This window comes from Thalia democratica, chromosome 2 (genome assembly GCF_965202585.1).
Source record: "Thalia democratica chromosome 2, ktThaDemo2.hap1.1, whole genome shotgun sequence".
NCBI classification, from domain to species: domain Eukaryota; kingdom Metazoa; phylum Chordata; class Thaliacea; order Salpida; family Salpidae; genus Thalia; species Thalia democratica.
Window position 1 is genome coordinate 50,105,347 of NC_139166.1, and position 17,565 is coordinate 50,122,911.

At 26.8% G+C, this 17,565-nt stretch overlaps 1 protein-coding gene across 2 annotated transcripts in view; it reads left to right on the forward strand.

Moving 5' to 3' along the window:
• LOC145829336 (leucine-rich repeat-containing protein 9-like) overlaps positions 1 to 17,189 on the forward strand; it is a 31,911-nt gene extending 14,722 nt beyond the window's left edge. For both annotated transcript variants that reach the window (XM_082937100.1, XM_082937101.1), the window contains 22 exons: positions 111 to 225; positions 624 to 735; positions 2,366 to 2,429; positions 2,612 to 2,688; positions 2,962 to 3,062; positions 3,325 to 3,570; positions 3,834 to 4,013; positions 4,249 to 4,380; positions 5,077 to 5,202; positions 5,438 to 5,569; positions 7,060 to 7,237; positions 7,806 to 7,926; positions 7,990 to 8,089; positions 8,364 to 8,527; positions 8,695 to 8,823; positions 9,571 to 9,703; positions 13,343 to 13,508; positions 13,930 to 14,051; positions 14,284 to 14,379; positions 15,458 to 15,652; positions 16,383 to 16,527; positions 16,833 to 17,189. In XM_082937100.1, coding sequence (XP_082793226.1) covers positions 111 to 225; positions 624 to 735; positions 2,366 to 2,429; positions 2,612 to 2,688; positions 2,962 to 3,062; positions 3,325 to 3,570; positions 3,834 to 4,013; positions 4,249 to 4,380; positions 5,077 to 5,202; positions 5,438 to 5,569; positions 7,060 to 7,237; positions 7,806 to 7,926; positions 7,990 to 8,089; positions 8,364 to 8,527; positions 8,695 to 8,823; positions 9,571 to 9,703; positions 13,343 to 13,508; positions 13,930 to 14,051; positions 14,284 to 14,379; positions 15,458 to 15,652; positions 16,383 to 16,527; positions 16,833 to 16,972 — 2,974 coding nt within the window. In that variant the 3' untranslated portion in view covers positions 16,973 to 17,189. The remainder of the gene's footprint in view (positions 1 to 110; positions 226 to 623; positions 736 to 2,365; positions 2,430 to 2,611; positions 2,689 to 2,961; positions 3,063 to 3,324; positions 3,571 to 3,833; positions 4,014 to 4,248; positions 4,381 to 5,076; positions 5,203 to 5,437; positions 5,570 to 7,059; positions 7,238 to 7,805; positions 7,927 to 7,989; positions 8,090 to 8,363; positions 8,528 to 8,694; positions 8,824 to 9,570; positions 9,704 to 13,342; positions 13,509 to 13,929; positions 14,052 to 14,283; positions 14,380 to 15,457; positions 15,653 to 16,382; positions 16,528 to 16,832) is intronic.
• Positions 17,190 to 17,565: the final 376 nt, after the last annotated feature.

Sequence of the window (17,565 nt, forward strand, 5' to 3'; positions counted from 1 at the left end):
AAAATATATATGTATAACAATTTTAAGATTTTATACTATCTCTAAATTTTATACTTAATACATAACATTGATTTCTAAAAGTAGAGCTCAAGTTTATAACGCTTACGCAGGACTTATTCTAAAATGATAGACTATTTGTTTCATATGCCGAAAAAATGTCATTCAGGTGATTTGTTCGGAGCAGACAATCTTGAAATATTAGAAAGGGGTTATACTAGCAATGAAGTTAGTTTTCTAATTAGAAAAAAAAAATCAAAGTAATTTTTTCAAACACAAAAAGTTCTTATTTTTTTTTAAAGTTTAGTTACATTGGTTAAAGCTTTTTTTAATAACTTGAAAAGTTTATAGATATTTATAACGTACTCAAATACTTAAGGAAAAATAACCTTGAAATACTTATTATAAAAAATGTTTTAAGACCACAGATAAACTCCAGCATATTTTAAACTTTCTAGTTGGTACGTTTTTATTACCTAAGAACATTATGATTTTTGAAAGTTTTTTTATGAACTGAAACATAGTATTTTTCATAATGTTCTTTACTATATAGTTGTGCTTTTTAAATAAATATAAACTATGTGTTAGTTTTATACAAATTATAGTTTTAATGTTAATTTTCGCAGATGGTCGACAATGTTTTTCCTTTAACTAACAGCTTGTTTTTATCTGAGCAAAGTAGACTTGATTATTTTTACAAAAAAAGTTCTTTCAACGATTTTTCTTGCTACAGACATTGTAAGTTTACACTGTATTGAAAGGAAAGTATTCCTAAAAAATAAAATATCATTATTTATTTTTTGGTTTTTAGAAGCTCAGATTTCTCCTATACTAACAATAAGTTTAAAAAGTTGTGTTTATATAATAAAATTGCAAATTAAAAACCATGACATACAACTATCATAGCAGTATTTACATAAATATTATACTTGTAACATATAATAAAAACATATAGCTTTATTTAATGTATATACCATACCACAGCTTTTATTGATAATTACAGTAAAAAACAATAAGAAAATTTTAAAGTACTTAATCTACCTTTCAAAACAATGAAACTAGATAACCGGCAAGCTATTAAATAAAATATTTAGCTATTGTTTCAAGCAGGAATCTGTTATTTTTATTATATATGTTTGATAAAAAAATAATTCTATAGTTCTTACGGAAAAAAATAGTTCTTTTAATACGTATTTAATTTATTTTTTAGTAATGATGACTGTAAAATAAATTTTAATAAAATGTTTTATGAAAAAATCTTTTTGGAACTACATGTTTAAGATATTTGAATATTAAATATGTATTTTTATCAACTCATCAGTTATAAAGGCATATCAAGTTGTTATTCTTAAAAAATATTACTAGTATAAAGTGTTTTACGGTCAAAATAGTATTGTCTTTATCTGTTATACCAATTTATATTTTTAATTAAACTTTAAAAAACAAATAACTGATACTATACTAACTTTATAAGGGATTTTTTAATTTTGTTTGTATATTACCACATAAATATTTTTAAAAGCGCATGTAAACTATTTAAAACATGTAACAATTTCAAATATGTTTTTGCTTGTTCTATTGTATTTAAACTTATTATTTTCCTTTTTTAAATATTTTAATTATTCAATTGTTTTTGTTTTATTCCATCAAATATATATTACTATACACTAACAGCCTAATGATTTTGTATTACTCTAATCACTTTAACACGGTCTTTTCTTATTCAAACCGAATAAGGTGTGAACCCATTATCTCTTAACAGGGTCTCTTATTAATATCAACAGCAGAAGTGCTGTTAACTTTTTTTAATATTTATTGTTGACTTATGTTTTAATTTTTAGCTTTTGTGCTAAAATTCAGTTTTAGAAAAGTTATCTGTTTTAAAATCAAACTTAAATTAAACTTTATCCACCTAGCTGTTAGGGAACATTATAAACCTTTTAAAAAGTCCCATTCTAAATTTTTAGTAACATTTCCCATTTTTTAACTAATCTTTGAAGATTTAAGCGTGAAGTTTGTGTTGTTATAAACTAAATTATGTTTTTATGCACAAAAAAGACTAACACGTAATGCACATTTAGCTAAAATAAAATCAACTGGACTGATCGGTTTTATTCATTTTGGCACAAAAACTATTTTTGATTAGATAATGATATTTGTATAAGTTTTGACTGGAAGCATAATACTTTGAAGTTTTGTTTTACAAAAGAAGCCACCATGTAATATGATTGACACTCGAGTAAACTCGTTTTTTATTCTTATTTTGAAATTTTTTACAATTATTTTAGGAACTATTTAACTTTCTAGTTTACTTAAAGTTAAAAATTAATTCATTTTGAAAATAAATAAGACATAAAATGTTTTACAGCCCAAGTTTTAGTCTCAAAGGTTTTCGTTGGAAAAACTGCAAGGATACAAGGGGATTACAGTAAGTAAGTAAATGTATTAAAAAACAACATTTGATAGTTTTATTTGAATTCGTGTATGTAATACATGTATCATTTGACAGTATTAGTAAATTATTGTTTGAAAATATTAATTTATTTGTTATATTTAATTTGTTTTAACTTAAACTCACTCACTTTGTTTCAAAATTAATGATAAATATCCACAGGAGTAAAGTAACTCCAAACTCAAAAGTAGACAGTTTTTACAAAAACAGAAAGAATGTTAGAAATGAAAGGACAAAAGGTAATACCTCGATTATTAATGCTGTACAGACGTTTTTAATTAAACTTAACTTTTGTACAAACATTATAGTAATTTACCAGTAACAAAAAAAATTAATTACACTCTATAGTCTATATTAACAAACTATATTATTATAGTTTTTCCAATGATTTTTTTAATTAAAAATTTAATTTAAATTTAAGTTAAACAACTGTAAAAGATACTAATGGTTTAAATTTTTTTACCGAGATTGTGTTACAGTGAAATAATCTATAAGTTGTATAAAATACTCAGAAACTGGCTGTGAGTGTAGTTTCAGTCAAGCGCAGCATTTCATTTGCAAACCTTGTTTCATCCTTCCCGAGTATGTTGTCGACATCGAGTATGTTTTCGAGGTTTGTTTCCAGCTTTTTAAGTTACATTTGGTTTTGGTAGGTTTTGTTTATTAGAATATGAAATTCTATCTCCTTGTTTTTACAACTAACTGGCTTTCAAGCTTCTTGATAATGAAAACAGATTAATTGAATTTAATTAAATTTTACTTCAAACGTGTTAAAAATTCAAAAACATTGTTGAAGCTCTCAAAACTTCAACTCATAAAACTTACTGTTATGGCATGTACGAGTGAGTTTAATTAACAACACACATTTTTCACAGAAAGCGATGTCGCCGTACCAGCAGAAGATCGGGGAGTGGCTCAGCTCGGCCCTGGTCCCCTCATTCGACGTCTGCAAGCCGACCCGGCCCACTTACGACATCGAGCGGTTGTATTTGGAGGAGCGGCGTTGCGACGACGAGGTGATGTCCATGGATCCCGCCATCCAGCAGCGACCTCGCATCGTCACTTTAAGCGACGCCGTCCTGCTGAAGATCGGTCATGCGACGTCGTTGAAGCAGATCACGGTGAGTTTTTTTACGTTTTGAATATTTTTATCTATAACATATATTGTTTATGTGCTAACTGCTAATTAGCTCATTTTTTCTCAATACTTTCTCAATTATTTTTTTTTCACGGAAGAGGCGTTTAATTTTTTGGTATAAAAAATAAAACATTGTAATAAATTTTTAGGTATGAACCTCAGACTTTGCAAAAGTGAAAATCCATGAATATTTAAAAAAAACCAAACTAAATTCCAAATAAACTATTTAAACAATTTATTCAACAGCACTTGAACCTGCACGGCAACGGGCTGGTGAAGCTGCGGGGAGTTTGCAGTTTGACGCAGCTCAAAACGTTCACGGTGTCTTTCAACGATCTGTCCAGCCTGGAGGACATCGCTCACCTCAGCCTGCTCGAAAGTGTCGACGCCAGCTTCAACAGAATCGCCACACTGGAGGGAGTGAAGGTTTTCAATTCATATTACTTACAACTCTTATTTCATTGATATCAAAATATTTGGTTGTCTTATGGCTTTTACCTTGCCACCTTTTATAACTGAAGTTGTTATTTTTTAAATGTTATATTTTATTATAAATACTTTATTTTAAACTTGAATTCGAACTGTTTATTGTTTTCATGCTTATGCTTTGTTAACTTTATTTGCTTTAAACATAACACAATTTTTTTAATTACTACATTAGGGTTTGCCCAAGCTGAAGCAACTTGACGTCGATTGGAACCAGCTGTCGAGTTTGAGAGATGATTTGGTTGTTTTGAAGAAACACGCCCCCAACATCACTCAGTTTTCATTGAAAAATAACCCTTGGAACAAAGTTAGTTGTTTATTTGATGCTGTTAGAATATACATTTTAGAATAATTTTTGTTGTTCAGGCTCGTTCGAACTTTTTTCGAAAAACTCAAGCTAGTTTAGATATTTTTAAAAATATACGGCTAGTTTTTTGGCTATAACATAAATATTTTTCTTCATAAATACTTTGTTTTGTTAAGTTCTTTTGTTATTACTTTGGTATCATTTATTAACAGCATTTTTAAATTTTTAGCTCATGTTACTTAAAAAAAAAATTTTTGTTTAACTACTCATGCTCTTTAGATTTAACTTATTTAGTTAGATAAAGCTGGTTTTTGTACTCTCATAACATTAAATTTATTAACATTTATAGAAAAACTATAAACAAGTTATAAATATCTGACAGCTGCTTAAAAAGTTATCTTAGTTACTTAGATATACAGTAAGTAATTATATCCCTGAAATGTGAACTGCATCGGTTCAAACCAAGTTTGCTTTACGTCTAACTGTAATTATTTTAAAATAATGTTGGAGCTAGTTGTACAATTAAAAATATTTTTTTTTGCACATTACATTTTAAATATTCTTAAATCGAGTAAATAAAAGCGCTTATTGAAACTAAAAGTCTAATCAGAATAGCTTTAGCTTCACGACTTTTATTAAGCAGTTGTTTAAAATACTACAAAGATGTTAGATAAATTTATTCATTTCATCAAACAGACAGAAAGTTTCAATCTTCGCGTGATAGCCAAGTTGAAGTCATTGCAAATGCTCGACGGACAAGTCGTCTCCCGCAAGGATACCATGGCTTCATCTAAACTCGTTGCTGGCACCAAAGTTTCATCTGTATGTTTTTTGTAAGCTTTCTATGTTTTTTCCACAACAATTTGTTTTAGTAAGATTTTAAAATAATAATTTTATTATTGTATGTTCGAATTTTTGATAATACGTTCAGCAGTGAAACTGAGTAACTGCCTGATTTGTAATAGAAATATTTTTCAACTTTAAAATGTACTGGTGTAAACTCTTTATTGATAAAATAAAGTTCAATATTTTATTTCATATTTAAATTTTTTGATAGTCAGTATTCGTAACGTGCTCAAGAACTGACAAAGTTGAACCAAACACGTTGGACGTTCACTCGACTGCTCAGTCAATCTCCAGCATGAGCACACTGAAACCTGATGTTAAACAACCAAACTGGATGCATAGCGTGCGTATTTACTTCTAGTACAAAAAGTAAAAGTAGTAAGATTTAGGAAAATTAGTTAGATCTTATAATGGTTCTGACAAGTTTGTAAAAGCTAAAATCATGCTCGTTTAAAAGTCTATTAAGTTAAATTAGTTTTTAACATATTGAATTTAACGATGATGTAAAAATATTTTAATCTTTTGTAAGTTTAAAAGTATTTTTAAGCTGTGTAAATATATTTCAAAACAGTCATTTTGTTTCAATCACATTTTTATTGTTTTATAAAACAAAGGTCATGGTTATTTTTTATAAAAAAAACTAAAGTTTCAAATTTCTTAGTGATTAACATATTGACGTCGAACTTAGAATACTTTTCAGAAAGTTAAAAAAATGTTTGATTTTTTAATTTCAGTATTAGTTGAACTTATAACTGTTGCTATCTAGTATAAGCCTAGTATCATTAATCTGATTACAAGAATAACTTTATATTAAGTTATTGACATCATAAGTATGATCCGTAAAGTATTGATTTATTCTATTAAATTTTTTATAAAAACTGTATACGATCTGTTTTGTACTCTTGTATACCTAAGTATATTAACTGTTTAGTTTATTTTGTTTTTAACTTTAATCTATCGCTGAGTAATAAGCTAGAAGTAGCTTTAAAGAATGTATACAAATAGTTATAAGTTATTAAAAAGTTGTATAATAAAAATTTTAAATTAACCATTAGTCGGGTTAAATACGTTTACAATGAGCCTGTTTTTATATTTTAGTTAATCTCTTAGATAGGTTATTCAGCATTTAAGAAAAAATACTTATTATATTAATGAGCAGTTAATATTTTTTTTCATTAAAAATAAATTACAAAAAATAATGTTTGTATGAATTACAAAAGTTGGATAAAATAGCAATTTTGCTCTTAAAACCAACTTTTTGAAAAATTTGGTTAGACAGCTATCTAGCTTAGGAACAACTTTATTGTTTAATTAAAAGCTTCTAGTGTGCTTAAGTATACTTTATAAGCATATCTTTAATTCATAAGCAAATGCCAATAATGGGTTTTGACAACTGTTTGTTTCATTTGAGTTTCTCTCATCACTTTTTCTATCGTATTCTTGATACCTTAAACATGTTTCAGTCAAGAACCGGTTAAATGAAAACTGAAAAATATATACTACACTTATTTATTTTTTAACTTATAAGCATAGTTTAAACCATTGTCAAATTACTTTTTTTTTAGTTAATAAATAATTAGAGCAAAAAAATAACCTTAATCTACTAGACTTGCTTACCTAAAAATGCTTTTTTTGTTATCTGTTAGTATGTTTCTTTTACTCCAATTTACTTTTTTTTTTTGTTAACTTTTAAACAATTTTGTTAAAAAGAGCTCTGAAATTATTTAGTTGGTTTATAAATATTAAGTAAACATTCTGTTTTTTTTTAAGTAGAAAAGTTATTAATTTAATGTCTTCTAGTTTTGCTATTTTATAAAGGCTTTAAATCAACAGGTAACTGTACTAAATTTGGACAATCAGTTTCTTAGTAAAGTTGGAGGCGTAGAAAGTATGAAAAATTTAAAATGGGCAACTATGAACAATAACTGCATCACCAAACTTGAGGGTATTGAGTTGTGCAGTAATCTTGAAGAACTACACATGAAAAACAATTGTATTAAAAAACTAGACGGTTAGTATGAGTTTTAAAGTTAAGTAAAAATAAATAAAATATTATATAATACATTAACTATGTCAATTATTGTTAATTATAACTGATGTAATTAACTAATAGTACAATTTTAAAAACATGATATTAACATAATGATACAGTGTTGAAAAATAAATACCTTTCATAAGTAATAAATGTTTTTCATGCGTACAGAAGCATTAGAATGATTCAAATTTTATTCGGTTTTTTAATTAAGTGGTATTGATATACATGCTTTTTTACTTTAAAAGTTCTTTGTTAATAGTTAGTATATAAAATAATCAATAACACCAATTAAATTCCTTTTTTAAAATAAAGTTGTAAACCTATATCAGTTGCTTTATGTTGTTATGTATATAAAAGGTCATTTTCTTTAGATTATTTTTTTCTACATTTTAATAAAAATCTAACCAATCTACTTATTTTCAAAACTAAAAAAAAAATCAAGTTTTACTTTATTGTATTTTAAATCGAGTAAACTTTTTAACACTGAATTATACATTTTATTCTTATTTTAAAGTTATAAGAATATGTTATCGTTGTCTTTTAGGTCTTCATAAACTGACCAAAGTTGTCAAACTCGACCTTTCTGGAAATTTCATATCATCTCTAGAAAGCAGCGTATTTAAACAGCTGAAAAAATTAGAGTCCTTATCCATTGAAGATAACAAGTAAGTAATATAATTTTTCTTCTCCCTGTCTATAGCACTCTTACACGTTTTTATATTTCACAGCATTTCAACCTTAGTTGGACTGACAGAAGCCTCAGCTTTAACAGAGCTGTTTATCGGAAACAACAAACTCTGCTTTTTGAGAGAAGTTTTCTATCTTAAGGTGAGCGATTTTTAATCTTTAAAAGTCTTTTTTTTTTACTTTTGTAGTATTAAAACAAATGCTTTGAAAAAATAATTCACTATAAGTTTTTCTATTTGAACAAGGTATTTATTATAACTGAAGATCTCATTAAAATTAATCATTTGTTATAAATTTAGTTCACGAATCAGTAAGTTTGTAATTCTTCTTCCTTAGATGCAAGTTGAGAACTTTGATTGTTACTCTTAAAATTAATTTTGAGTGTACAACTACTTCATTATTAACAAAAAAACAGTGTTTGGCAAATCTGGTTATACTGGACATGTTTGGCAACTCTATGTCTCAAGTTGAAAATTACAGGCTGTTCGTCGTTTATCATCTGCAAAATCTCAAATCTCTCGACGGTAACATTATTGAGATAGATGAAGAAAGCGCAGCGAAAGAATCTCTTGGTGGCAGGTAAGATACAAGTACTGTATAAACCAATATAAATATTGAGTACTATTTCAAAATATGTAGTTTTCACTGCTAAAACTTTTTGATAACCATTTAGTATAGGATTATGTTGTATCCTTTTAAAGTTATATAATAACATTTTAAGTCTGTTTACGGTTGCGCTCATACAGACTTTCTGATGACTTTGTTATTGAAAAACTGAATACCTCAAGCTTTGAAGAGATTAAACAGATGGACTTTCCTAATTTTGGTATAAAAAGTGTTGATCTAACTCCACAACATTTTTCTAACTTATACAGGTATTTAGATCAGTTTTAAAGTTTATGACGTTTGATTTTGTGTTATGTATTTTCTATTATAATTTGAGCATTTGAAGTTTTAAATTATAAGATAAAAGTATGTAGTCTAGTATTTTATTTTAGTGTTGGCAGTGAGTTAAATATTTACACTTTTTAAACTTTCTTCCGAAAGTGAACTAATATTTCTAATTTGTTAAGTTTAAAACTGAAGTATCCTGTGTATGTTTTTTACCACTGATTTATTTGTTAGTTTGAGCTTCCTTTAAAAAGTTCAGTAAGTAAATAACTTAATAAGTAAGTTTGAAAAATATTGCTCAGTAGTTGTCTACTTTCAAAAATAAATTTTTATTTTTTTCATAACCCTAAGTTTATAATTTAAAAAACAGATATTATAGATCAATTATACTGATTTTAAATTTATCATAATAAATCCCTTTTTTCCTTAAATTTACACCAAAATTCTAACTTATTAAAAGTTATGCGGTAAAGTTCATTGTTTATTATTAAAAGTAGTAATGCTTTATTGTATAGTTTTTTCTTTTGATGTAATAGTGATATTTATTATTAAAAATGAATTTAAATTCATAAAACTAAATTGTACGACTGTCTTACTTAGTATTTAGTACATGTAGTTTCAAAATGAATGATCTGATTTTTTACATCAGTTAAAATCCTAGAAATATTTATATTAAACATTTTTAAGTTATTATGTTGTTATTAGAAAAAAATACTTTGTTTTATTTGCAGTGTGAACTTAGAAAACAACAATCTAACAACGTTTAGTGGACTAGTTAATTTGTCAAACTTGAAAGTTTTGTGCCTCAATAAAAATCAAATTGACTGCATTATTCCCAGATCGGGATTAAGGGCTAAACAGCAGGTGTGTTGAAAAAACTTAAGTTTATAAAAATTGAGAACAAATTTTAAAACTTAGCTTGATAACAGTAACCTTCGTAAGAGTTTTTACTCAACTTAGATTTAAATTTTTTCGTTAATTTTTTTTATATTCTATTTTGGCATTCTAAGTTCGATGGACCTAATATTTTAAATATCTAGACCAAGGTTTCCCAAAGTGGGTCATTGCAGAAATTTAGGGGGCTATAAGCTGCAACCGAGTGGGGGGATTTGTAACGGGGCCATAGGGTGCAAAAAGGTCATATTTTGAAATTTAAAATAGATATTCTGGAGTTAATAATGGAGAGCAAAAAAAAAGGTCTATGGTGTATTAAGGCCATAGGGGGTCAAATCTATCTCCTCCTACATTTTTCAAGCAATCTTCTTCAAGTTTTCAGGAAATTTTCTTCCTTATATTAAAAGGAAAAAACACTACTTTACAATTTTAATAATGTAAAGAAAATAAAAATTTTATCACAAAAAAAAAAGTGTTTATTTTTCAAAAAGCATAATATTTTTACAATTTTTTTTTTAATTCCAAAGTAACGTTTTTTTGTTATCGTATAAAGATTAACTCCGAAAGTTTGAAGAAAATTGCTTGAAAAATGTAGGAGGAGATAGATTTCAAATAAAATAGTCTTTTTTTGCTGTTTTAGTTTTCCCTTACCATAGGCCTATTATGCGGCCCGACTTTGACTAGTCATTTCTCAAAAAATAATTTAATAATTTTTTTTTAAACAATAAAAAGCATCAACAAGCTTAGAAAAAGCTCTTTAAAATAAGATCAACTTGTAAAAAACATTATTTACTCCCCTATGACCTTAAAAGGTATATATATTTTTTAATTTTGTTGGAGGTGGTCATGGTGTTTTATATTTCTCTAAAGGGGGCCTTATAAAAATAAATTTGAGAAACCCTGTTTTAGACCTAACTGCTTGTTAAAAGAATTACTTAAATAGTTTGGGCGTATAGAATAAAATATTATAAACACATTACTAATTTTATTTCAACCGGAAAACTAATTTTTTGAAAATTAATGTAAAATTCAAATGCGCGTTTATAATATTGCTTTCTTAAAAATTCAATAGTTTAGCTAAATCTATAAGTATATTTATTTTTAGAGTTGGTATTTTCTAACTAGTTTCATATACTTTTAATTACCAATGTTGAAGTTTTTATTCGTAGTAAAACTTTAAATGATTTTAATTTAGATTTTCGTATACATAAATGGCTTGTTTTCTGTATAAATACATTTTTAAATTAAAGTTCGTTTTAGAAAAATTGTTTTGAATTTTCTCAACATTTTATTGAAAATGTAATGGTACGTAGACCTTTTTATTTAAGAGCGACTATAAAAACATGTACAATATTTAAAGTTTTAACTGACAAACTTTTTAGTACTTTTTAAAAATAATAAGCAATTGTATAACGATTTCGTTATAAAATTAATCAAAACTTGTTATTCTTACTACGTCCAATCAAATTTAAAAACTAAAAGTTTTCAACAATATCATTTAGTACAAACCACGTAGATTTTTAAAAATCTCTGTCTTAAATTTTAATAGCTGCTATTATTAAAATAAAAATAATCTTATTTGTTTATTTACAAATCAATTAAAAGCGACATATAGAGATATTTCATGTCTTTAAATAAAACATGTTTCTGTTTAGAGTAGTAACCTGTTTTATTTTAATACAAAGTATAAAATATTTTTTGTCTAGTTTATAATAAATTAAGTTTATTCTATACTACTTATAAAAACTAGATATAACGAATTAGTGTATATATTGTACTATAAAATTACATGTGAAACACAAATAACGATAACCGAAAGGTTTTTTTATGCACCAGGTCCTAGGACCAAATAATTTGAGTCCTTTTTGTCGTTCAATAAACTACAAACTCTAATAATAAAAGGAATATCATACTTTAGGAAAATACTTTAAATGAAATCAAAACCTTAAAACACTATTTAATTTCAGAGAATACATTTAAGAATGTATAAAACAAAAAGAGATTTAACTACTCTCCACCACTCTCTATCTTATTTATACAGCTTTATTTTCAACTTTATTCAGCATTACATCAGGAGTTTTGGCTCTTTATTTTCTCCTTAACTAAACTGTAATAAAAATGCATCAGTACTTGCATGCATCTCATTCTGCGATTTTGCTTTAAACACAAAACGGTTTCAAATACAATTTGATGTCCCGTTACAAAAGTACATTTCATTCACTTTATTTATACTAATAACTAAAAAGATTAAGTAGATCTTATAAAAGTTACTAATTCTAAGTTGCAACAAGGCCCTGAATACTGAAAAAAAGTTAAGATAAAAATAAAAAGCTAAAACGTGTGCAAGAATATTGTTAAGTATAACCATTTTACTATTGTATAGTGTTATGACTTATATTTTCAACTTGTTTTTATAAACTTTAAAACAATAATGGCAGTAGTATAGTTACTACCTTTTATTTTTGAATAAAACTTGACTGTATTTAGAAATAATTATGAAAAATTTTACGTAAATTTTGTTGAAACTTTGTTTTGTTTGTAAAATCAGCAAAGAACACATAGTAATATCTCTAGCTTAAAAGCAGCAACATATTTAACAAAATTTATCGACAATTTAAAATGAAATTTATTAACTTAAATTGATTTAATTTACCCTCTTTTTTCAGCTAAAACTTTCTATTTTAGCAGTAAAACACTTAAAACTAAAAAAAAAAATTAATTAAGTGCATAACTTAGCTTCTAGAGGACTAAAAGTTTGGTTTAAATTAATAGTATTACTAATTTCAAAAAAACATTTTTGAAGTTTTTATTTATTTTACAAAAGTTAAATATCATTAATAAAAACTTAATCGTCTAGTGTTATATTAAAAAAAAAGATATATTTCATTGCAAAAAGACTAAATAATAAAGACCAAAACTGAATAACCCCAAAAAACGGGCAATATACTAAAAAATTAAGTTCCTATAAAATATTAGGCAATTAAAGTTTTTAAGATATGTCACCTTAACTATAAAAGCCAAAATTTCTCAATTTTTCTATTATAGGCTTTAGCACCAACCTAAAGAATTACATCTCAAAAAAAAAGTTTGCTGTTTAAGTTTAATAATTAATCTGTAAAGCAAGGTTTCCCAAAAGGACCATTTCAGAAATTTAGGAGGCCATAAGCTGCAAAGGGGCCACGAGGCCATAATTGAGCAAAAAAAAAAGGTCTTAGGAGTATTTAAGGGTTGTTTTGAAACTTACCTTAGATATTATGGGAAAATTTAAAAAATTTAGGGGGCTATAAGCTGTAAAAGAGGGAGTCACAAGGCCATAGTTTAAAACTTACACTAGATATTCTGGAGTTGATCATAAGGAGTAAAAAAGGTTGTAGACGTATTTAAGGGTAGTTTTTTGAGAAATTTTGTGTGAAGAGGCCAAAGTAGTTTTTAGTTCTTTAAAAGAAGCCTTGTTAAAAAAGTTTGGAAAACTCTGGTCTAGACGCTTTATAAAAGTAGAAGCTTTAACAAGTTGTTTAAAAAAAAATTCAAAAAATGTTATGTAGACTTATTATTTGATGAAAGCCCGTTTTCTAGCTATTTCTATTAACTCAACTTTTACGTTTAAAGATCAGGTCCCAGTACGCGTACCACCCGATGGAGACGGAAGCCAAGGAGAAGTTGACTCCGGTCATGGAAAATTTGGAGGTTCTGCATCTCGGGTACAACCAAATAAAACACTTGCCCACATTGCAACTCGGCAGGCTGACCAGTTTGAAAACTCTGTTTTTGCAAGGTTTGAGATGTACATTTTTTTAGTTGATAACTAAAAATAAAAGCAATATAAAACTAATAATAAGAACAAACAACACGAAACAAAACATATATTCATTGTACAAAAAGTGTTTTTAAAATAGGCTAGCTAAAATTATATGATATGTAACAGTATGCTTTTTTTTTGTTTTTTTTTTGCCGAAAAAACTTAATTTTATTCAGAAGAGACTTTTTAAGTTTTTTTTTTCAAAAAGTTGTGAGAACATTGAAAAATAATTGTTTTTTTGTTTAATAAATATTTTTAGTTGATATTTGCTTTCGTGCTACTTCAACGGTTTGTTTTTGACTACACTAATAAAAGTTCTTCTAATACTATTTATACTTTTTATTGTTTAGTTTATGACACATATTAAAGTTTTCAAACGAAACGCATTTTTAAACAGGCAACCAAATAACGAAAATTGAAGGTTTTGAAGGGTTGCATCAACTTGAAGAGCTGGTCTTAGACAGAAATAAACTTAAGACGATTAGTGAAAATTCTTTTAGCAGCCTCTGCAAACTAAGAGTAATATTTTAATTATAGCTTTATCAGTCTGACTTATAAGTTTGAAAAAGTAATAAATAGAAAATGTAAAATAGGCAAACTAAAACTAATATTAGTCTGTTATAAATACTTCCATGAATATTTGTTTCAATGAACTCTTTAGCTTTTTTTTATTTAATTCAGTATATGTTCATTATATTTTTTAGTTATTTTCTAATAAATTGTATTTTTAAATTTAACTTTACATTTTAAGGAGCTCCATCTAGAAGAAAATCGAATTAGTGACTTAAGCAATTTTAATTATATGGGAAATTTACAAAAACTTTTTCTTGGTATGAACAGAATTCAAGTAAGAAAAATGTTCTCATATTATAAAAAAATTGTTTACTACTCGTCTACTTAGTTTGAACTTGATTTTTTTTTAGTAGAATTATATTTAATTAGAAATAATGTGTATAAAGTAATAAATTGTGTCTCAATCATAACTTGTTGAATCTTTTTTTAATTCGAACGCTTTAAAGTTTTTTATTAATTCTTATTGTTAACAAAAGTTTTAGTCTATAAATAATAGTTTTTATTTTTATAGATTTTTACCACAAATTTATTTTTACTTTTAAGAAACAAACATTAGTCTTTTTTTAGTATTTAATTAAACTTTAAAGCTTTAAGTGTGAAAATTTACTTTTGAAATTTAAAATTATAGTTTACAATTTGAGTAGCTAGGTTTTCTTTCTATCAAATCGTTACATGAAATTTTAATGTTTTTACAAAATCCAGTTTTGTTATTATAAAAAATTGAAATAAGTGGACAAATCTGCTTTTACTAAAGATTAAGCGCATTATAATCGTGTCAAACTTTGAATAAACTTGCAACTAATGGCTTATTAGTTATTTTTTTCTTCCACCATAGGTTTAGATTTTTTGATTTCAAAACACGTAAACGTTTTAATAATGAAAAAATTAAATATATTAAGTTGTGTTTTTAAGTTTAGTTATCTTATCAAAATGTTTTTAATGACTGTGTGAAGGACCAGTAATTGTTTAGTTAAGCAAAGTTTTGTTATTTTATATTAAGGTTTTTAACAATATTTAAAATTTACTTAAGTAGTTGTTTTTATTTCATTTCTTTTATATTAATTAAAACCTTAATTCTTTTAACAATTAAGCTTTATAACAGGTTTTGAATTATAGTTTGCGTAAATTGTTTATTAACAGAATTTTTTTTTTTACTTTTCTAATATATTTATATACTGAAAAATAACAAAAGCAAAAAAAAAACAGCATTCAAAATATATTTTATCATTTTGTTAACTTGTGCTGACTGGCTTAATAAATTTTTCTTATTTATGTAATCTTAGCTATTTGTTATGAATTTTGACACTTGATGTACACTGTCTCAGCTTTATTATTCACTCGTCATCACACAGGAAATAGGCGAGCTGGAAAAGCTGGAGAGCTTCGTGAAGTTGGATGAAATCTCGGTGATAGGAAACGCGGTGGCCAGGAGGCTCCTCCACAGGCCCCTCCTCATCTTCCAGCTGCACTCCATCAAGGTGATCGACGGGTTGCACGTGACGCCGGAGGAGAGGAGCAAGGCCGAAGCTTACTTCTTCGACCAGCAGGTTTGAGTTGAGTGTTGCATTGGTTGTTGAGTAACCGAGTCACGCTGAATTCCGTTCAAGAAAGTTGTTTGATGCATAGTGGTTAATATTGTCATGCATTTTAAATGGGTTCACGACGATTTAACTTGTGATAGTTCTGTGCTGTTTTGAATTATCATTTTTTATATTTTTTTGAGTTGATTCTTCCAGCATATTTTAATTTATTAGACCATCGGTACAGTTTTTTAATTGCAAGTTAGTTTTTAAGATATGACCAGTAATATTTTTACTGCTAATACTAATTTTTACTCATGTAACCAATTAAGATGTCTATATATAAAAGTATAACAGGTTAGTAAATCTAAGTTTCTAATTTTTCATTCATGACGTTATAAAGCGTAATGTCTCGTAGATTTTCACATAATTATCCGCATTTCAACTATGATTGTTTGAAGTAGTAGCTAATTTTATTGCATTAACTAAAAGTTTAACATTTAAATTTATCTTAATTTTTATTATTAATTATTTTTTGCTTCCTAATATAAATAGTTTTAATAAGTAAACTTTGAATTTTTTTACTTATCTACGGTCGATGTTATTTAAGTTATTACTAAATTTGTGATTTAAAGCGCGTTACCCATAACTTTTACATGGTAATTATAAAGATTTGAAAAAAAAAAAACTGAAACCTTGTTTTATACTAGGAAAAAACTACAATGTCCTGAACTCTTTAACATGTAATTAATTGCAGGTGACACAATACGAGTCGGTGTTGCCGGGAATACCAGCCGGTAGAAAGGAGCCGGCTAGTAGAAACCAGCTGAAAATAACGAACGTCAACGCTTTGCCGCTCGCCAACATCATGCCTCAGCAGTTCGGGAGAGTTGAAAACAAAAGTAAGCACTCGATAAACATATGTACTCAAGCTTAATGGTTACAACATTTGTTTTATATGTTTTGTTTGTTTTATGCTTATGGTATATAAATTCATGTCAACCTGAGTTTAATAAATTTATTTTAAAGAATTGTACTATAAACGAGTGTAACATAAGTTATCTAATACCAAACAAATTTGGACTGTGTTAACCTTTTTTTGAAAAAAAAAGTGCTGCTACAAACCTTTTAAACACAAATTAATTATAAAAGTTACAGAATTTACGTCGAAAAGCTGCAAGTTGAAAGCAAATTTTTTAAAACACAGATATTTCACTGAAGCTGAAAGACAGGATGGACTTCAAGTCTCAGCCGAGCACCAGCCCCATGCTCAATCATAAACTCAAAAACACCGGCTCCAGTTTTACCAGGCCTACCTTCGGCAGTTCGAGGCGGTTTGGTTTTTGAACCTGGGACGCTGTAGAGCTTACTTTTTATTTCCATCACTGCAAAGCTGTGCTGAAGGCTGTGACCGAATAAACGTATATTTTGCTGTTGAAAGCACTGTTCAAACTTGTTAATGGAACACTGTGCCTTCTGTTTTATCAACTTGCTTTATCTACATTTTTATTGGACCTAACCTTTCTATATTTGCATTTGGCTACTCATGTATTAGCCATGTTGTTTCTACTAGTTTTATTTAATAAACAAATGTTACTCAAAGGCTTTTCATACTATACTGTTGTGTTTAAACTACAGGCTTTTGTTGTAAAATCAAACTGTTGAATAGTTTTTAAAAGTTTATTTTTAAACATTGACAAAAGAAAATTAAAAGTCTTAAAAATATTGCACGTTAAATTGAAGCATAAAAAAATCAAAACTTTTTTTTTTGTTAAATTTTATCAAACTTATTTTATTAAAACTACTATTTGAGGTAACATTTCAATGATTAATAGTTGTTAATTAATGACAAAAGCTCCAACTGTTTAAATTGTATACAAAAATTTGCATGAAAATTCTCCTTCAATTTTTGAAATATTTTCTACTTGTGAATACGTGTA